Source organism: Talpa europaea (genome assembly GCF_964194135.1).
Source record: "Talpa europaea genome assembly, chromosome: 9".
Classification (NCBI taxonomy): Eukaryota; Metazoa; Chordata; class Mammalia; order Eulipotyphla; family Talpidae; genus Talpa; species Talpa europaea.
Window position 1 is genome coordinate 33,943,905 of NC_140076.1, and position 22,069 is coordinate 33,965,973.

At 51.3% G+C, this 22,069-nt stretch overlaps 1 protein-coding gene across 1 annotated transcript; it reads right to left on the reverse strand.

Annotated features, from left to right (window-relative positions):
• Positions 1-9,945: 9,945 nt before the first annotated feature.
• CYB5RL (cytochrome b5 reductase like) lies at positions 9,946-21,705 on the reverse strand (the record flags this gene model as incomplete). The annotated part of the gene is made up of 6 exons (XM_084242919.1): positions 9,946-10,149; positions 12,509-12,712; positions 14,503-14,607; positions 18,007-18,094; positions 20,483-20,631; positions 21,511-21,705. 6 exons carry the CDS (start codon positions 21,703-21,705, stop codon positions 9,946-9,948), a joined length of 945 nt encoding a protein of 314 aa, XP_084099045.1.
• Between the last annotated feature and the right edge of the window lie 364 nt (positions 21,706-22,069).

Below are 22,069 nucleotides of genomic sequence, written 5' to 3' on the forward strand. Positions count from 1 at the left end.
CATAGCTGCATCCCTCGCTGTACCTGGCACAGGAATGGTGCCCTGGGGATAGCAAGGGTGTAGCATAAAGCCTCCCTTTTCTTCAAAGGTCAGGCTGGAAAAGGGGGTGAGGCAGATGGGAGGGAACAGGGAGGTCATGCTGCCCTGGGGATTCATCCATTAACCAGAGCCCTGGGGACTTGGGGGAGCTTCCCATAAGTCTGGGCTGGAGGTAGTGGCACCCAGGGAACACCCTCATTCACTTGTCCCGACATCAGCAGGGATGGCCCTGCTGGGTGTAAAAGGGTGTGTCACATCCCAGACTTCCTCTGCTGGAGCCCGGTAGCAATACATGGGGTTAGCAAAGTGTGAGCAACTTGGTGTGTGTGGGGGGTGTCTATATGAAAGAGGAGGAGGAATGTGGGACTTGTAGAGAGATACAGGGGTGTGTGTGTGTGTGTAGGTGAGAGAGAGAGGTCAAAGAGGAAAGTGGGAGGCTGAGAGCAGTAGAGGCAGGAAGAAGACAGTGGAAATAGCCCACGGGGTCTTGCTAGCTTCTCACCCCTGTGTGCCATACACTAGCCCAAGGCTGGGGCGTCCCACGAGTAGGAAGCCACATCCCCTCTCCCCACTTCCCTCTCTGAGTCTCTATTTTTCTCTCACAGTCACCCTATCCTGTCCCTATTCCTAAGGCTGGGGGCGAAGGCCACATGCTGGAAATGATGTCCCAGAAGACCAAGCGGGCCAAGGACAAGCTTTCCCGCGAGCCTCTGGACAAGGGTGTGACCGTCACAGCCTCCAGCTCCTTGGTCAATGGGAAGAAAGTGAGGAGGGGGGATGTCTGCCATGTGTGGGGCCCACCCAGCTCTGGGCCTGTCCACACCTTACCTCACTGAACCTCCCAACCCTGCAGGAAAGGGGCTGCTGTTCCTGCATTACAGGCCAGAAACGCATGGCATGGGACCTGGGGCCAGTTAGCATGGCCCCTCACAGTCCCAGGACAGGATGTAGCTGGGAATCAGCAGAGAATGGACATTTTGGGGGAGCTGCTGGCCCCCAACAATGCTAGGTCATTGCTATTGTTCATGCTTTAGTGGCAACAGCAGCAGTTGGGATTAGAGACTCCCTGTACTTGTCTGCTTGCTCCACATCTGATAGGCCGGATAACTTCAAGCTAGTCCCTTCCCTTCTCCCCCTGAGACTCAGTGTCCACATGTGTAAAGGGAGGTGACTAATCCTGCTCCATTTCTCTGGGCTGAAGACTAAATGCCAGGTCTGAGAGGCACAGGGTTTCGTAAAGTGTAAAGAGCTGCACCCATGGGTGTCTGTGTGCTTACAGGGGGTGAGGGCTGAAGTGACAACATGAGTGATAGCTAGAGTGACCAGTACCAAGCTGGGCTGAGCACTAGGCAGGTCATTCATTTCAGCTCTGCTCCTTGCTCTGAGTGGGGGCCATCAGCCCCATGTGGAAAGGGGGCAGCAGGGACCGCTGGGCTCACAGTTCCCACAAGGGGCAGCGGCATCAGGATTCAAAGCCAGTATGGAAAGCTGTGAGGCTGGTGCTCTGAGCACTAGGTGGGTTCACCAGGGAAGCCTCACAGAAGGGGTTCCTGGACAAGGACTGGCAAGACCAGAGGAGAGGGGGAGGCTCACAAAGGATGCCTCCTGCATGCCAAGCTTCTCCCTCCGTTCACCTCCCCTCCTCCTTGACAGCCAATTAGTCCTGCTTCTTTGGCCCAGTCTGGACCTTTAACAAGCCAAGGCACGTTAGAGGAAGTTCGTGGTTACATAAGGGAAAACCGTCCTGGTGTCCTTCCCTGCCTCAGGAGGCTGCTGGAGCAACTGTCCCAGATGACAACCTCTAAGGAGCTAGGAGCTTTACTGCTCTTCCTGTCCTTACTTCTCATCCTGCCCACCACACCCCACCCCTTGCCAACTCCCCTCAACTCCTCATTCACACCCAGAGTTCAGGCACTAAGAACAGTGTGTCATGGGAGTCCTCCAGGGCACCCTGCCTTGCACTGGATACCAAGTGTACCCATCTTTGGGGAGGAAGAGGTCTGAACTAGGTACAGACGCCTGGAGTGGCAGAGCTGGGGCCAAGAGCTCTGTAGCTTCTTCCCTGAGGGCCCTGGTACCTCCTGCCTATGACCTGCCTACACCTGTCCACCTGTGTTCCTCCCGCCCCAGGCCACTAGCCATCCTACTCAGGGGAGCAGTGCTACCTCATCAGGCCTCTCGTCAAGAAGGGGAGCCAGCCGAGCTTCGGAAAGTCCAGATGCAGAAGCTGCCACGCTCAGCTTCCGGGGCCTCCTCGCTGCTCACAGGCTTACCAGGGAGCTCAAGGTAAGAGGGAAAAGCTCTGTGGAGGAGGCAGGGCCTGGAGGGACTTCAGCCCTTCTTTCTACTCATTTTCTGGCTGTGGAAACCAAGGCACAGAGAAGACAGAAGGACAAGTCAGAGCCTCACACTTGTTGAGAGGCCACTACTTTCAGGCAGAATGCCAGGTTCTTTTTTTTTTTCTGTTCTTTTTTTTTTTTTTTTTGTGGGACCCTTGCTGGCAGCCGGGGAACGAACTGGCGCTGCAGAAGCTGCGAGCAGCCTTGCAGCCCAGCGCTCAACCGCTGCGCCACCAGGGGAGGCCCAAAATGCCAGGTTCTTTTCTATTTGTTAGAGTTGCACCTGTGACCCCCAGAGAGACTGGAGACACCTCCAAATTCAGGGTCCCTCAGGAACCCATCAGAAAGCCTGCACACCGGCTGGTGTTCAGAAATGTTTGCTGAATACATGAATGAGGAGTTATTTAGTCCGCAGAATAATCTGCTGAGGTAGGAGTTGTTTTGCCATTGAGGAAACCAAGGTTCAGGGAGGAAGGAGTTGACAATAGCATCAAATGCCGCTGAAAACCTCTGGACATGAGGGAGCTTACCTAGAGTGGAGCTTGGAGTGGGAGGACCCTACCAGATTGTAGAGGGCTGAGAGGTAAAGGGAGGTGAGGAAGGAGGCACTTCACGCTATAGGCAGCTCTTAAAGGAAAGGCTAAACATGGAGGGGGGTGGGGAGGCAGGGAGGAAGGGGAAGCGTCTTCTCTGGAATAACGTGGAGGTGAGGTGGGCTATTGCTTTGTTCTGTTAACACGGGGAAGCTTGGACAGGCTTCCAGACTAGCTGAATGGAGCCAATGGAGACATTCGAGAGATTCCCTGAAGTCATTTCCTGGAGGCTCAGGGGCAGCTCCCTGGAAGTGGTCACTGAGCTGGGCACAAAAACTCACTTCTTGGTAGCAACTCCTGCTGCCCTTAGAGGGGGCAGAGGAAGGGAATTAAAGTACACCCAGGCTCCATTCAAAGCAACCCTGGGAGCATGGAAGTCCCATCTTCATTTCACAGAAGAGCAGTAGCTCCCCCAGTCACGTGACTCTCACGAGCCCATTCATTCATTCCGGGCCCGCTCAGCAGTCACAGGCTAGGTGCGGGGTGGGGGTGGGCATGCCACCCAGATTGCCCTCGTGCAGGGACACCACTTCCCGAGCTACTTTCCTTGAGCATCCATCTCTTTGCCTTAAATGGGGAAACTACTCTAAAGACAATGAGAATTAGGTGAGGTAACTTAGCAGACTGCTGATGTGCACCTTTGTCACCCTGCCCACCCAGAGCATGTGCAGAAAGTTCCTCAGCGCCAGATATCCCTCCACTATCTGCCTGAAGCTTCTCTGGTTGCCAGGGGTTGCGCTCACCCTGGGAGGCCCAGGTGGATAAACGCCCACTAGTTCAGAAGCCCATTCTATAGTCTGTGGCGGGACCCCAGTAGCCGTGCTCCAGCAGCCCCTGGGGTAACTCCTTCTCTCACAACCTTTGTTGCCTTTCTTCCCCCACTGCCTCACCATGATTTCCTATATCACCTCCTCGATAAACATCTTGCACCCAAATCCCTGTTCAGAGTCTGTTTGGGGGCAAATCCAGCTGGAAACAAATAACTAAAACCTGACACTCAGAGGTCGTTCAGTAGATGTTCACCTCCATGTTCATTTTCACTCTTACAGAATCGGACATCTTCAAGAAAACAACTGCGGCTACAGCTGAACCACCACCGACCCACCAGCATCATCCAGGAGCAGGTACAGGCCAGTGGTGGGGGTGCAGAGGGAGGAGAGTCGAGGCCTAAGGCAGGCACTGTAAGCAGAGCCACTTGGAAACCTGGTCAGTCTGCCCCCCACCAGACGGTTATGAAGTTATTTTCTCCTACCCCAGGTTCTGCACTCTGTGCTCCATTCCATTGCTTCCATTCCAGATCGGTTATTCCTACTCAGGGTTCTGTGTTCGACATATTCAAGCCCAAGCCTGTGCTCATTGTTGCAATCCCACCCCCAGCCCCACCCCACTCCTACCATCACCTCCCTCGTCTCCTCCTCCCAGGTTCCCCTGTGGTCAGCCAGGCCAGAGATGAAGTTCCCATACATCCAGGCAGAGGAGCTGATGCAGGCCCACCTGCCCTCCAAGCTGGCTGGCGTGGCCTACCATCCAGCCCAGTGTGCCCACCTGGCCATGGTGCTGAGTGGTGAGATCCGGGACCTGGTCAAGGCTGTCACCCCACCCCGCTACAGGCTAGTGTGCTCTGTCAGCATCGGGAGCAAGGGGCAGGACGGTGTGGTAGTTTCCAGCCAGAGCCTGTGGGACCCACATGCAGACAGCTTTGCCACCTCCCACTATGCAAACCCCACACTCTTCTGTGTGGCGCTGGTGCACGCCATCTATCTGGAGTGAGCCCACTGGGGGAGGGCCTACGCCTGCACAGGGCCCTGTACTGCAGCCTCACAGTGACAACTCTGGCCTGTCAGCCGGCAACTCAGGAAGCAGCACCCACCTGGGCCGGGCCGGCAGCTTCCACAACTCATGGTCAATTAAAGGAAGAAAATGAGGAAGACCGTGTCCACACTCACCCTCCTCAGGCCACCAGACCACACATGCTGCTGAGCTCCTTTGCCTCTGGCTGGAATTATGTCCACCACGTGCAGCTCCAGCTGGCTTTACAGATCAGAAGCTCTGAGGGGCAGTCTTTGATTAATAAAAAATGGGAGCTAAATTAATAATGACTTAATACATGCAATTTGGGATCAAAATCTTCTAAAGCATGGGGAAAATAAGAAAAAGGGGAATTCTTGATAGTGAAAAGCTTGGGACTCAGAGCTGTCCTAGAGACTGGCCATGAGTCAGACGTGGCTGGGGAGGGCCTGGTTGTTCACCTGTGCCAGGTGCCGCGCTTGGGCACTAAACACGCTGCCTTCATCCTCACGCAGCCCCAGGTGACGATGCTCCCATCCCCGTTTTGTAGCCAAGTAAGGCCCCAAGAAGCCAAGTTACCTGCTACCTAGATCTGCCTCACTTAAAAAGAAAAACAAAATAAAACATAAAAAAGGAGCCCCAAACGGGGAAGTGTGGGGGAAGGCACTGTGGTTGGAGTTTATGAGGAAAAGAGAGGGACCCGCAGAGGGCACAGCAGAAGCTGTGAGCGCTGGCGTTGTTTACACCACTCACTGTCTAGACCGGGCAGCGGGCGCTCACAAACAGCTGCAAAGACTGACAAGTTCGTTGGCAAAAAAGGGCACAGCCAAACCTGAGGTGGGGAAGAGGGGATGGATGTTTTTATATCTAGCTTCTGAAGTACACGGAGCAGGCATATTTAACCATGTTTTTTCAATTATGGCATTATTTCAAACACAGAAAAAGGTAGAAACTACTAAAGCAGACATCAGTGAACCCATCACCCCGATTCACCAGATGTTATTTGCCATATTTGTTCCAAATATTTTTATAATAAAGAGATACAGATAAAAGCTCCCTCTATCCCCCAGCCCACCCCATTCCTCTGTCCTCAGAGGTCACCACTGTCCTTGAAGTTGGAGGATGTCTGTGCTGAGCATTTAGCATTATTTTGTGTTTCTGAATGTTCTAAATGTTGATACCTCAGCACAACCTTTCCTTTTCCCATCTGGTTTTTACCCCAGCACTGTGCTTGCAAGACTTAGCCTGTGTTGGTACATGGAGGGACAGTCATTCATTTTAACTGTGGGTCTATCTACACAGTAGTTTATTCCTCCATTCTCCTGTTGATGGACGTGGGTAGTTTGTAGTTTTGACCATTTCGAACACTGTAGCAGTGAAAATCTTTATCCACATCTCCCTGTGCACTCATATGTCACATACAACCTTGACAACAGTTGCAGCACGTTGGAATTTATGCACCCCCTCACCCCCCCCCCCCCGCCATGACCTTAGAGAACTATTTAATGTCGTGGAAGCTTAGTTTCCTCATCAGTAAATTGGAGTTAAAAAAAAATTACATGCATTTGGCTGTTTTCATGTAGATGAAAAGCATCTTGCAAACTGTAAAGGACTCCGTGAATATTAGCTGTTTCTTACTGGATTCTCGGGATGTTCTGAACCACTCCCACGCCAGGCACACAACCAACAGGCCCCAGCAGGGGCTGTGGTGCAGCGACAGTACAACGCACAGCAATCTGCTCACCTCCCCCCACCCCAGCCTGAGAGGCAGAGGTAGGCAAGGCTCCCCAGAGGAAGTGACACTGAGCTCAGCCCTCAAAGGCCAGTGGAGACAGAGGGTGGGAGGGAGGCCTGGGCAGAGGGAGTGACTGGTTTGAAGGAACTGACTGGCACCAGAGGGCACGGCTGGAACAGAAGAGTTCAGGACAAGGTAGTGACATAGATAAACCTGGAGAGGAGGCAGAGCCGAGACGCCATATCCTGAGGGCAACAGGGAGCCCCTGCAAGTTTCAAGCAAGGGAGTAGCGGGTTCAGATCTGCATGTTAGAAAAAATGGTCTGAGGGCCTCCCCAGTGGCGCAGCGGTTGAGCGCTGGGTTGCAAAGCTGCCTGCAGCCTCTGCAGTGCCAGTTCGATCCCCGGCTGCTCCCCGGCCACCAGAGGAGGGTCCCACATGGCGCGCAGACCTCTCCTGCCGCCCGCTGCTCCCCTCAGCAGTGTACTTAGGTCCTTCTGCCTGCTCTGCTCCCCGCTCTGGCTCTGGTGAATTCTCTCACCCTCCCGCGCTTCTGACTGTACCCAGTGCTTGTATAAATAAATGAATAAATAAAATAAAATAAAACTAAAAAAAGAAAAAATGGTCTGAATGAGCTCTGGAGATTGGCTGCCCAACACTGTCCCCACAAGCAACAGCACTGTATTACACACGAAAACATTTGTTAAGAGGGTAGCTCTCACGTTCATTGTTCTTCACAACTAAAAAATTCGGTCTGACCACAGCGTGGAGAGGGGGAGCTTGGGGAGAAGTGGAAGTGGGGAGACCAAGGCGGGGAATGTGGAGGTGGTGCCTGTCAAGGTGGCGTGGATGCTGCAGGGGAGCTACCAGCAGAGCGGGAGGAAGGGCAGCTGACGGGAACCTCACCCCCAGATGAGATGGCTCTCCTCACTCATCTCAACCAGCCCTGTTCTGGGGCTCACTTATCTTTCAGCTCTTATCTCTGGATGATGTGAGCCCTTCTGGCATCTGGGCACCAAAAATATGGCTGGGTGCTCACCCATGAGTCCTGCATAGACTCCACCAGCATCCAGACTGCACAGATCCCAGGGGAGGGCTGCGGGCTATCACTGGGTGGTCCTGTATGATATCTAACCATCAGATATCTAAAGCGGGACAGAGACAGGCATACAGAACTGCCTCCGACCCGCCACCCCTAACTAAGAATGAGCAGAAACCCCCATCCTTAGTGCCACTCCCACCTTCCCCTGCGGCCCCTCCCATCCCCGCCAGACTAGGCCAGAACCCTTACCCTCCCCTCTCCTGACTTCACTTTTCACAGCATCTGTCCCTTTCAGAGCTATAAGTTTAATGTCTGTCCTCCTGGTTGGGCTGTCAGCTCCCCAGAGGAGGCTACCCTACCAGGGCTGCGTCTGCCTGCTCGCTCATGCTTCCTTGGTGCCTATGACAGTCTGGCTTCAAAGCAAGTCCGGGAGCGTTTCTGAGTAGAATTAAGAGGACACACCAACTGACAGAGAGGGAAGGGTGAGGAGTATCCCAGATTTCAGAAGCCCTGAGAGAGGAAAAGGGTCTTGCCAGAGCCACCAGTAGGAGACCAAAGACCCTCTTGTATCTCTGACTTTCAGCGAGGCCTTCCTGCTCATTCCATTATGCTGCACAGAAGCCAAGAGACCAGTGTTTCCCAAAGTGTATTCCATGTAATCTGGTCTCAAGAGAGTCTAGAGGATGAACATGTTCTACAGTTAAATAAGTTGGGAAACTCGGGGTTTAATAAAATGAAGAAAGTCTGTTTACCACTGGAATGTTCAGAGTCCTTCACGTGTTCATGTGCATCTGATTCTTGGCAAAGATCACATACAGAATCCCCCACGTTTATTTGACCACGGAATTCTACCTCTGAAACGGTTTGAAATCTTTGGCCCTGTCCCCCAACTCCCAGTCATTATTATTTATTGAACATGCACTGCACAGAAATTTGTTGCAACTTTTTGGGTATTGCAGGGAACTCCTTTTTCACAAGTGAAAATAACTTCAATATATAAATGGGATAAAAATAGAACTGCTCTGGTTGAAGAGGAGCCTGTATACTCCATCTGGCCCTTGCATCACTGTTGCCATGCAAGGAACCCAGGGTCCTGTGGAGCCCAGTTCACTAGACCCTGATACAGAACTCTGAGCACAGGGTTGAAAACAGACCGGGCTTCTCGTGCCGGCCCGCCATGCAATGTGAAGCTAAGTGGGTAGCACACTGAGCTTACTTGGCCTTGCTTTTCCCGTTTATACAATGTGCTGGTTAGGCTGGATGCTTTTTGGAGTCCTGGATTTTAACCTCTGATATGTTGAGGACTGTGATTCTATGACTGTAAAATCTGAACTCTCCCATTCAATGGTTCTTGGATTCTGAGATTCCATGGTTAATATTCTGATTCTGGGACTGCCTGTAGCCAGCCTGAGCTGGTGCAGCACACCGGAGCTCAGGCTGCGAAAAGCAGAATTCATTAACTGCAGCATGCTGCCCAGGAGCGCTGGGTTCCCTGGAGAGGGCATGCCCCATGCAGGATGGAGGGGCGGGGTGGGAGGGGAGTGGTGGGTGGATGGGAATCAGCAGCCATTCAGTGGGCAGAGCAGGGAGAAGGACCCAGGTCTCCTGACTCCTGCTCTATCTTTAGATCTCCATAGCAACCGTCACCAGGGCGCCTGAGCTGAAGGCTGACTTGGCTGTGTGCAGGAAGGAGGGGCTATTGCTTGCTTTCCTGCCTCTTCTGCTGGGGAAAGGACTCTGGGCTGGGATCTTGGGCCAGGGAATGGAGACTGAAGCTGTTTGCCGCAGGAAAGGCCTGGGCCAACACAAAACAAAGGTACTCCAGGGCCCCACCTCCCTCTGAGGATGTGGTCAGGTCACAGGACCAAGTCCTTCACTGTGTCAGGCTCAGGGAACTTTCCTCTTTCAAATTCCTCCTTCAGAGGATTCTCAGTCTCCCTCGTGGTCATCGCCTAAACACGTAGCAAGCACCTAACTTGAGCCATCACTGAGGCCCCGGCACAGACACAGTATCCGTGAAATCAGGCTTTGAAACAGGCATTACCGGGCACGGTCCAACAGGAGCCCCTCCAAGCCCTCTAAACTGAGGGGTCCAGGGAAAGCCTGCGTCCCTTCTCCCACCAACCCCTACTCACCCTAAGGCTCAGTGTGCACCTGGCTCCTTCCAGGGAGTCTCCTCCCCAGGGTCCTGTAGCCCCATCCTTCCTCCACACAGCAAGATGCCTGCCTGAGGGAGTCAGAAATAAGCTGGGGTAGATGAGAAACAGGGAGGCACTGGCTCAGAGGTAAAGACATTGGCCCAAGGTCACCTGGTAAGCGAGCACCAGGGCCAGGCCTCTTCACATCTTCTGACTCTAATCAGTGCTCCTTCCTGTGTCCCGTAGGCTGGGCTTAGGAAGGCAGGTCAAGACTAGAAGAGGAAATAGGAGTCCTCCGCCAGGCCCACATGCAGCAAGCACCTGGCCATGTCCTTGGTAAATTCGGCCGAGCCACAGACCAACGCATAGGGTTTTCTCCGACAGGAGCCCACAAGCTCTTCCACCAGGTCCTGGGTCAGGCGGCCAAAGCGGGTCTTCTCCCTGTAACTCCAGGGAAGCTGCTCCGGGGAGTTCTCCTGGGATGATGAGAAACAGTAGGAGTAAATGCTGGGAGATTCTCAGAGCCACACAGCCATTCTCTGCCAAACAAGGAAACTGAGGCAGAAGGGTTGTTGTGGTTGCTGCTCAGGTGGGGCAGGGCACTGTAAGCAATGATGGAGAGTGGGGTGGGCACAAGCTGTGATAGCGCAAACATCCACGCCAGCCTGGGGGCTCTGGGAAAGCTACCAGGATGGAATTACATCTCAGCAGAGATGTCAGGGAGGGATTGGTATGAGGCAAGCAAGTGGGGAAGAAGTGTTCGTGGCAGGGGAGCTGCATGAACACAGACCCAGAGGCCAGGACAGCACAGTGTTCTTGCAGCCCTGAGCAAACCAGTGATGCCAGCACACAGTACACAGTGGGTGGGCCAGAGCACAAGGCCGTAGAGGTTGTCGTGTCCATGCAGGCTTGGACATTTTCCTGAGAGCAAAGGGGAGCAGGGAAAGGCTGGAGGTCGGGCAGTGGTGCGACAGAGTTGCCCTTGGGGGTGCAGGATCAACAACAAATTGGTAGGGTATAATTGGAGCAGAGAGAACCTGGAGGATGCCATTACTGTAGCCCAGGCAGGAAAGGGAGCAACCTGAGTCCAGGGGACATGGATGGGCAGTAGGCACCTCCCAGGCCACCTATCCCTGCTGTTGACAGCCAGCTCACTCACCTGTCCCCTGAAAGGCCACCAGCATCATTGAATCCAGGTCCGAGGTTGAAAGACCCCATATTGTTGGGGAAATTTAACTCAGCCCTCGAACCCAACAAACTGGCCATCTCCTCCATGAAGCCCTCCTTGTTGCCCCCAGCATTCCAAACACCCTCCACAAGTACCTATCCCTATAATGTGCCCCAGAGCATAGCCTACAAGGCAGGACCACCAGGTTCATACCTCCCTCTCTACCCATCACTCTGTGCCTCAGTTTCCACATCAGTAAAATGGGACTGAAGGCAGCACAAGCCTCCTAAAATTATAGTGGGGATTAAATAAAACACCTAACGTGTTTAGAGTGCCAGGCACAGAGAAAAGTTCAATAAAAGGGAGCTGCTCTCAGCCATTCCTGTGGTTGTCTCCCACATACAGGTGAACACCTGGAGGGCAGGGAACAGGTAGTCTTCACTTTCGTGAAGACGGCAGATGGCGAAGGGTGGGGGAAGGAAGGCTGGCCAACAGCTGGTGACTCTGCCAGGTGCCTGCCCTTCTGCCACACTCCTTGACCAGGCTGGGCTGACAGCGCCACCTGGCAGCAGGGCCCTCCCCTCACGCCGCCCCCTTGGGCTGCGCACTAGCCTCTGCTTCTTCCCTTGGCCGTGGACACCACCGCTACTGATGTTCACCCAGCACGATCCTCTCCCGATGCTTGTGCCACGGAGAGTTCTGCCCCACAGACAGGCCCATGCACCCCGGTCCCTGGATGATGCCACTCAGTATTGGGCAGGGAAACCCATTTCCTGATACTCCCCCCTCCGCCCAGCCTCCAAGCCAAGGACCCCACAGTTTTTTAGGGACACTCTAAAGCTGCCTCAAAGAAGAACCAATGAGAAGGGAGCTCCAGAGTACTGGGCAATGAGGTTGATCTGAGCTACAGAGAAAAAGGCGGGGGAGGCCCCAGGTGTGGACCCCAACCTAGGGGGTGCAGGAAAGAGACACAAAGCCACAGACTAGGGGAATGTAGTTGTGAACAAAGACAGCTGAGGGCTTGACTTGAGCTAAGCGGGCAAGATGGTCCCTGACTCTTCTTCCAGAGGGGAAGGTCCAGGAAGGGTCGCCTGAGTGATTGGAGGGCTTGAGGGCAGAGTTACCTCCAATTAGAATATCCTTTCCTCCATGCAAGAACACACCGTTGTATTGTTGGCAGCCTAATAAATGAACTAGGACCCAGCTTGCTCCAGCACTATATGCTAAGCTCTAAGAATGTCGTGATCCAGACATGTGGCCGCTGCCTCCCAGAGCGTATCATGCCTAGAAGACATGCATCATCTGCCCGCTGGCTCCAGCATAGGACCCCAGTCCACACAACCGAGAATGCTGGAGGGCGCATGGCAAGCAGCGGAGCTTTGTGGGTAAGCTGGAGCTCTGGAATCACACAGCCCTAGCAGGGATCAGAGCCTGGCTTCACCCCATCCAGCTGCATGACATGGGCAGGCACGCTCAACTGAGCATTAGCGTCCTCATCGGTGTAACAAACACAACAGACTTGCTTTTCCGGCCAGGCATGCGGTGGGGCTTCACTAGTGGCGGTCACTGTGGCAGAACCAGACTGGGAGGTCACAGCAGCTCCTTGGGACACATGCAAGGGGTCACAGAGTCTCAACCAGGGAATCAAATCACCACCCTGGGCTTACCTGGCTGAGTACAAAGAAGGTGCGGACATTCCAGAAATGGGCCTGCTCCTGGAGGAAGGTTTTCAGGTAGATACTTTCAAAGGTCTTGAAGCAGCTGACCAGGGTGACAAAGGTCTCATCATCCGCATTGTCTGTGATGCTTTGCAGGATGGACACCATAGGGGCCAGCCCAGTCCCTGCTGCCAGCATGAGGAGCTCCCCGTACTGGGGAAGAGGAGAGAGGGATGCCCAGGGTGGGTTGGGGTGGGGGTCTCATTACACCCACCCACTAGAGAGCTGTTTCTTGGCCTCACTTGAACTGCCCTACCTGAGTGTCCCATTCATTCGAGTTCCCCTTTCTACCTCCTCCAGGAATCTACCCTTGCTTCTAAAAGACTATAGTGTGATAGAACATGGAAATCTGGGGGCTAGAAGGGAACATAATGATGCAGCCCATCCTACAAGAGGCTTGCTTGTCTCCTAAAACATTCCATAGGACTCTCTTTACATACTTCTGCTGACTGGGAGCCCACGACCTTCCGAGTCAGTCTGCTCTACTGCAGGCCGACTCCCCTTGACAGGAAGGTCTTCCCACTCATGCCAAGGTGATACTTGCTCCTACTAAGGACTTCCCCACCGTTTCCATCCCAGGCCTGCCCCCCAGAGCTGCTGCTTCTCCCCTAGGGAAGCCCTGTGGACACAGAGGATAGTCACAAACCATCAGCAGGTTCCACCCAGAAAACAAGGTCAAGACCACATTTATCTGGTCCCCTCCAGGGTGGGAGGGAATAGGGACAATTTCTAGTCCCTGCTTTCAAGAGCCTGGGGGATACTGGGATACCCCTGGGTAAAGCATAAAGCTGAGCATGGTTAGCACTAGGAGAAGATTGTAGAAAAGTATTATTATATGTGCACCCACATATCTGTAAAATGGGGGCAGCAGAACATAAAAGCTGTTGTAAGGACTGAATGCATTAGCACACGACAAGTACTGGAATCAGAGCCTGGTATACATGCAGTACAATATGCGGATCTGACATTATCATACGCATGTAAGCGTGTGTGTGTATATATGTCCATTTGTAGACGAGGATGTGGAGGGACACATGCTGAAATAGTAAGGCTGATATGTCTGGGTGATGGCCTACAGGTGTTCTTTATTTTCTTCTTCTTGCCTCCCTGTATCTGATGATTTTTTTTGGTAATGAACATGTACTGCATTTGTAATAAGGAAAAAACCAATAAAAGCTATTTTTAAATTAAACAAAAAAAAAGAATAGAGAAGAAGGAATGATTCATTCTTTTCTATTTGCTTTTGCTTGGCTTGGCTTTCCTAATTATAAAGGTAATAGGTGTTCATTGTGGATAATTTGGAAAGTATAATGAAGAAAATAAAAATCACCCATAATTCTACCACCCAGAGCTGCTAACATTTCATTGCATTTTCTTTTCATATTTTTCCTATGCATTTTAATTTCTCTTCCCAATCTGTTGTATATTCATTTTGTACCTAGCACTTGTCACTTGATCTTATAAGAATATAACACCATTTATAAACATAATTCTAAAATGCAGAATAATATTCTATCAAGTCTCTGTAACCCGATACACTGAACTATTCCCCTGTTGTTGGGTATTCACACATCTCCAATTACCTGCTCCTGAGCAGCAAGTCAGGGGTAGCTTTAGGGAGTGGTTTCTATAGCCCTGTGACTGGAACGTGAAACTGGAAAGAAATTTGAGGGGCTGATGGGATGGGGTCCTAAACACTAAGTACTTGGGTCTGGGTTTCCCTAAGCAATGGGCAGCCACAGATACCTCTGGAGCACGGGCGGACAGTTCTGTTTTCTAGTGCCTGTTTCATCTCTTCCCATGCCCACCCCCAGTGGTGGTCTTAGGATCCGGTTTCAGCTCAGGGAGAATGGCAGAGTGAGACCCGTGTGTTGCAACCTGAAACTATAATCCTGAAGTCTGAGCTGCAGGGGTCTCTGAAGACTTAGTGTGCTGGCACTAACCTGGTTTGGTTTATAGACAAAGCCTCCAAAGGGTCCCCTCCAGAAAGCCGTGTCTCCTACTTTCCAGGACTCGATGTAGCGGGACATCAGCCCAGTCTGGTAGCACTGGGAACAAAGAGAGGAGACCTTATTGGGACAGACATATGCTGCTAATACAAACTGCAACAGACATTAACGTGAACCCTTCCTGTATGCTAAGTGCTTTATATGTGTCATGTCATTTAATCCTCCTGATCACCCCATGAAATTGGTACTGTCAATTTCAGATGAAGTTGATGAAGTCAAGAAGTTTACACAGAAGGAAACTGGAGACTGGGATGAGTACCTACAAACTTAACTACACAGGTCTCAAGCCCAGATAACTACAGAGACCATGCAGGCAACGTCATTGAGTGAAGAACTGGGTATGAGACAATTAACGGCCATTAACACTCTTGTCTCAGTGTCAGGGAGACAAGAGGGAGTGGTGTGGATTGTGGTAACTTGGTGAGTAAATACTCTTATCTCAAGGAGGAAACCACTTTGCAGATTCTAGTACAGATCACTGTAGTACAGATCATTTTGCAGATCATTGTGTGTGTTAGCCAATGATGCCAGGTCTTTTGATTTTCTAAGAGGGGCAAAACATCCATAATTTTATGTAAAATCCCCCATTTTTGAAAAGCTAACAATTAATTCAACTTTTTAAAACACTGTGCAGGCCAAAACCAAATATATTTATAGGACAGAATTAGTTTTTAGGCCAATCATTTGCCATCTTTGCATTATCCTACACTATCTCCTGACTGGATAAAATAAATGAAGGTTGTAAAAGGGATTCCTCCATGGGGAAAGGGCAGTTTACATTTCCTAGGGGCCTTCCCACTCTGTGCCAGCTGCCATGCTGGAGCTGCAGGGGAGACAGCTGGAACTTAAATTCCATGAATGCAGCTGATGCCTAAACCAGTGCTTGATTAATATCTGAATGAATGAATTAGTCAATTAAACTAGAGATCCCCTTAAGGAGCTCACAATCTAGGAGGGATCTAAATCTCAGATATATACAAAGTAGAAACTCTCACTACATGAGAAGAACAAAGTGCTAGGAAATCCCTGAGAAGATACTACTTCTATGTAGCAGTATCAAGGACAGCTTCCTGGAGGAGGAAGCGTTTGAGCTAGACCTTGAAGGATGGGCAAGATTGTTCACTGGGGATGGGAGTAGAAGGACAGAGAGAATTCTGGGCATCAGATGAGGTGTGGTAAGAGGTAAGATAGTCTAGCTCATGTCCTGGGGAGAGCATAGTAGAATGAGGTGAGGGGGGAAGTAGTAGGAGACAGGAGGGCTAGGTGTTTGGAGAGAGATTATAACCAGGCTTGAAGGAGAAACTGAGCTTTGATCACCAGACATGCTTTAAGCACCCACAGCTACCCTGGTTCCTCCCTGACTTCTTAGGGCACCATATGCATAAAGCAAGGGAGGTGCCTCTCACTGTACCATTTTTCTCCTAACTTGCTGGAGGTTGTAACTCAGAACACACCTTGTTTTCTCACTCCAGTCTTAGGAGAGGCACAGCCCCAGCTACAGTCACAGAGACCTATGGCAGATAGCACTCGAGAAGAAAAAGATTTCTCTGGGTCTCCAGAACCTACACAAAGCCTGGCTCAATACCCATTTGTTAAATATAACTGACAATGAACTTGTTTTTCCACTTGGGATCATATCACCCAAAGGGCCTTGGGACAACAGGATGATCTCTCTGAGCTTCAGTTTCTTCATCTGTAAAATGGGGATAATATGACCTACTCTGTGGGATGGTTGTGAGGCCGAACTAAGGCAGTGAAAAGAAAGAGCCAGAGCAGTGCCTGGTGCCCAGAAGTGCGAACAAAATGGGAGTTCCTCCTTCCCAGCTACATGGTAGGATGAATGTAAAAAAATCCATCTGCCTTCCCAATTTGCGAAGACATTTCCAGCTCTTCCTAGCCAGCGGCTTAGGGATAATTAAGCATCTCTCCAAAGAGAGGCTTTCTGGTAAACGAAGGAGAAAATCAGCCTTGCAGCTGGGAGGGATCCAGCTGCCCTGAAGAACTGTCTCCAGGCTTATCCTTTCAACAGAAACACACCCAGACAAGCAGCTTGGGGAAGCAGGTCATTTGGAGAGGATTTGTGGAATCTCCCAGACAAACAGTTGCGTGGAGAAGGGATCCCATCCAAGCTTATGTGTGAGGGAATAAACAGTCAGGCTGTGAAGCCGGGCAGGGAAGGCGGGAGCCAGAGACGACACGGAGGTCTTGGAGTCAGGGCGTCAGGGCTCACTCATGAGCGGCACTTCTTACTACCTGTGGAGCTGGGGGTCTCTTGGGGCCTCAGCTTACTTGTCAACGAAATGGGGACAAGAATTCCTGTCTGAAAAGGGGATAAATGACTGAAAGCTATTCTTACATACTGACATTCCCTAGGATTCCTGTTTGGGAAATCATGATGTAGAACTCTGTATTAGATTGATGCATATGAAGCTGCTGTTTCTGTAAGACAAAAACGTTAGTGCATCAGCAGTTTCGTGGAGCTCAACCTTATAACTGTTTTCCACACAACTGGACCTTCATGACTTCCAAAGCATGTGTTATCCATCCCTTGGGTCTTTGGGGTGTTAGCTCCCTGTGTTCATTTCATCTCTGCCACTTCCCCACCCACCTCAGTTGCCCCATCAAGCACCTGTTCTTCGCCACTTACACAGGGTACAGCTCTGACCGGCTATCTGCCCCTCAGCCCGGAATGCCACGTCCTCAAAGTCTAGATCGAATGCCCTAGCCTCCCGCCCATCTCCCTGTGAGGTGATCTCAGGTTAGTTAGGTCCATAAGGTCCTTCTCGTCTCCTACCTTCTGCCTGCAAATTCCCTTCTATTCCAGGACAAATGACAAGCAGTTCCCCAAATCATGCCTCTGCACTGCTGTATGTGCTGTCCCAGCACTCGGGTTTCTTCTTTCCATATCTCCCCTCTACTTCCCCAATGCTTAACTTAAACATGTGTCTTCCCTGCACCCCCAGCTTCCTGTCGTAGCGCTGACCACATTGTCCTGTCCTGGCCTGGTCCCCTTCTGAGGGCAGGCACTGTGTGTGATTCATCTCTCGACCCTGGTGCCAAGGACACAGTAGATGCCAGGTGACTTGGTTGCCCACTCTTCCCCATTTCTTCTCCCCTCAACTCCCCATCTCTCCTAGCCTTGCTGAGTGTTCATCATCCACAGGTGAGGGGTGAGAAAGAGCAGCTTTACCTTTCTCAGTCTGAGCTCCTTTCTGGGCAATCTGTCAGGAACCTGCCCTCTGCTGGTGGTCCAGCAGCACCCCCACCCCAGGAAAGGTGAGGATGCCTCCTTCACCTGCCCCTGCTGGTCCCTCAAGCAGCCTCCTCCCACGTGAGCACTGGCTTTTCCCACATTGGTGGGCACTGCCCCATCCCAACCAAGCTGGCAAACAAGGGCCCTTGTCCATAGCATCTTAGAGCACCCATAAGTCAACTCACCTTGATTAAAACTTCAAAGTAGCCCTTTGCGTTGGCAGGGCTGGTGGGCGTATATGCTCTCTGAATCTCTAAGTCATCTACTCTCCCTCTGGGAAAGAGAAGCACTCAGTCAGGCACTCAACAAACCCTGGTGGGTGCCTACTCTGTACTGTGCTGGTGAAAGTGAAGGTGCAGCCTGGTCAGTCCGAGGTCCTCGTTGAGGGGCAGGCAAGGTGAAGCAGGGGAAAAAAGAGAACACAGCTCCCCACTATTATGTGACAGCCTGGGCAAGGCATCTGACCCCTCAGCTGTCCCTTCTGGAAAACAGGAACAAACATCTGGGTTCCCGTTGTGTCGCTACACTGGGGTCACAGAGGGGAATACATTCTGTGATGTGAGTTGTTTGGGGGACATCACTGTGGCTTTTCCTGAGCACAGAATAACAAAGCCATACAGAATTATAACATTTACTAAACATCCCACTGCCATGTGCCAGAAGCCTTGGAACTGGATCATCCAAGGTGCCCTAGTCCCAAGCCCAACCCCACGCACAATCCTTCTCCACAATGTTAACAGGGGTCAGATGATAACCAGGAGTAGAGCAGCCAACTTGTGTTAAATGCCTACTGTGCACCAAGAAAATTACATGCATGACTTCATTTAATTCAGACAATAATCCAAATGAGGACACCTAGGCTTAGAGAAGGGATGTCAAGTTGCCCAAGGTCACACAGCTAGAATCCATCCTGTCTGACTCCAGAGCCAAGACCCTCACCTCTACTCCTCAGAGCCTCCCAGCAGCACCACACACTCCTTTCTCACATCTTACTACGTGCAAAACTCTCTTCTCTGAGGTGTGCAAAGATGACAAAGGAGTCATCTTAATAAATCAAAAGCAGGAGAGCTGGGAAAAAATAGTCAATAAATGCTTATAGAACACATGAGGAAAGAACAAAAAAAAAAACTATGGTGTGGCTCAGATGCAAAGCACACATGGCGTTTGCTACAATAGGTAAAAGTTGACGTGCTACAGAGGAAGCAGCCACTCTCTGCTGGGGCACCGAAGAAGGCGTCCTGGAGCTGGGTATTAAAGGATGGCCAGGCCATCAAGGCCTGGAAGGGACATGGGACAGGAAAGGAAGTAATTCCAGGCAGAGGGGAAAGGCTAGGCAAAAGCTCAGAGGTAGGATGATGAAGGTCTTCTCAGGAACTGGTGAGTGGATCATGAGGTTGGAACAAAGGGGCAAGAATGGGGGAAGGGAGAATTTGGAAGAATGGAAGATGGGGCTGAGTTAGAATGTCCGTGGGGAGGCATCATGGAGCACAGGAGATGTCTGAGCAGGGAGGGACATGGTCTGCCATGTGTGTTAGGAATGTCCCTGGAGTGGCAGTAAGGGTGGAGGAAGGGGTATGGCTTACAGGCAGGGAGTTCTGGGCATCCCTGAGGGATGGAGCTATGCATGGGGCTATGAACTGCCCTGTGGCCCCGCTTGTCCCCTAGAATGGTGAGCTCTGAGGACCACCAGCTGGGCCAGAGGCATGAAGGAGCTGGGTACAAACACTATGGGTCAGTACAAGACAAATGGCCAGAGTGTGACCATAAACAAACTCGCTTCTGGTTTTCCTGCTCATCCTCTGGCTGCGTCTCCTGTTTCCCTTCTCTTGCCAATACCATAAATCTGGCATTGCCAGGGTTTAGTCCTCTGCCCTTCCCCCCTTCCCCAACAAGCTCCCAAATGCCATGTAGGTGTTTGTTCATGATTCCCACATCCAGAGTGACCCCCACACCCACATCTGCAGCTCAGAGCTCCCTGCTGGGTCTCATACTCTGGCAGCCCACTATCTGGAGGCCCCAGAGGGTCTTGTCCCTGGGCAGGTAGGGGTGGGGATTGCGGAGAGAGGAGAGTGCAAAAATAAGCCGAGAGGAAGAGGGAACATCAGAGGAGTGGCTAGGAGTTCAAATGGGGAGCCAGGCTGTATTTGAGTCCTGACTCCACAATTCATTGGTTGTGAGACACTGGCAAGTCCCTTATTCTTAATGACAGTGTCCTTTCCATCAACTGGCGCTAATCATATTAGGTAAATGCCTCAGGCTCTAGAGCCAGACTATTTGCCTTCAAATCCTGGTTCAAACAATTCCTAACTGTGTGACCTTGGGCAAGTTACCGAACCTCTCTGACTTGTGTTTCCACTCGTGCATGATAACTGCACCTACCAGATAGGATTCTATGAGGTTTCAATGACTTTATGTACATAAGTACACAGAACTGTGCAATGGATAGTAGGTGCTACAAAGTATTTGCTGTTATTAGCATGCATTATGAAAATGCATTATCTAGTTCAATCCCAAGAACCCTCTGAGTCACATATTATTATATCTACTTTGAAAAGGACAAATGGAGGCTTAAGGGAGGTTGTGCAAGTTGCCTTAGGCCACAGAGCCAGCAAATGGCAAAGCAGGACTGCAAAGCTCTGGTCCTCTCCCTACCTGACGTACCGTAGGATGAGGTGCTGGCCAGGTCGCAGGCCGAGCTGGCTGTTCCCAGGCAGTGCAAACCGGACTTGGTAGGTGTCCTTAGTGAGTTTGCTTATGGCACTGATGCGGAAAGCCAGGAAGGTCTCTGGGCTCAGCTTGGAGGGGGAGCTCTGCAACAGAAAAAAAAACCCACAGCTAGAAGCCGGGATGTAAGGGATATGTAAGCATCCTCAAACATGCTTCCCACCTCCCCAAGAAAAAGCTGGGTTGGCCAGTGAGTCATCTGGATGACAGTGAGATGTCTTACCTTACTGCCCTTTCATGCACATCTACAAAAGCCAGAGTGCCAGACTGAGCTTACCCTCCTTTTCTACCTTCCATAGCTCCTCTCAGCCCTGGGATAATGTGAGCTTCTTAGCTGGATACTCAAGCATGACCCTCAAGCCTCACTTTAGCTCCCATGCATCAGATGCCAGACTTCTCTGTGACCTTCCAAGAAAACCCTGCTGCTTCCTAACTATGTCTTTGTTTGCTCAGACTGTGCCTTCTATCTGTGCCCTGCCTTGTAGAAGTCCAGTGAGAAAGCAACCTGGGGGCACACAAAGCCTAGGTGCATGTAGCACCTTTCCAACTTATGAAAGATGTGCAGAATTTAGATGGATGGTCCTCAAAAGATGATCTAATTCTATATCCTTATTTTACATAGGCCTGAGTGGTAGCAGCTTACTTGTCCAAGGTGATACCACAAATTGGGACTTAAATTTATGTTTTCTAAGTTTTAACTCACTGCTCTTAACATTCCACACACCTGTACCTCTTCCAAGAAGTCTTCCCTGAATACATGATCAACAAATCTCTGTGTTCTGTAAAATGCCTATACCTACCCGATTCACGCCTAGGAACCTCTCTATACACCCCCTTCATTCCCACAGCCCCTGCCATGCCTGAACAGTCAGGGAAAGCGGCCCCAAGCAGTTTCACAGCACAGGGATCACCCAGGTAGGTGCCACCACACCAGTCCTCTTGTCTGAGGAGCAATTCTCCCTCACCTGTGGCTCCTTCCCAGTCAGCAGGTTCCTGTCCTTGCAGGCTCGGGCAGTTTCCCACCTGGCCAGGTCTCGGTGATAGAGGTCAAACACACAGGGAGAGCAGCCACTGCCGCAGCACTGGGAGGGCAAGGGCTCGACAGGCCGAAGCTGCAGCCACATGTCCTCATCATCGTCTTCCTCCTGCTGGTCCATCATCAGCCTGGCCTGCGCAGCCTGGACAAGAGGGAGAACAACTGGGTGCTCTTTGCAGAGCAGGCCTGGCCCAGTGAGGAGGCCCTGCTCCCTTGCTAGCCTGCCACTTGTCACTTGTCTCTTCTATCCCTCCCATTCTCCCCAGGGCCTGCTAAGCTCTGTGTGAACACAGGGCACAGGAGGAATCCATTCTTGGAAGGCAGGCGGACAGGACACGACAACCTGGCAACCAAGGTATCCAGACTTCTTCCTGTGCTCTGAGTACTGGACAAACACCTTACAAAGAAAAATCCCATTAATTTAAAGATTTTTAAAGATAAAGTAAAACATTTATATATATAATTATTATAAAAATATTTTAAAATAT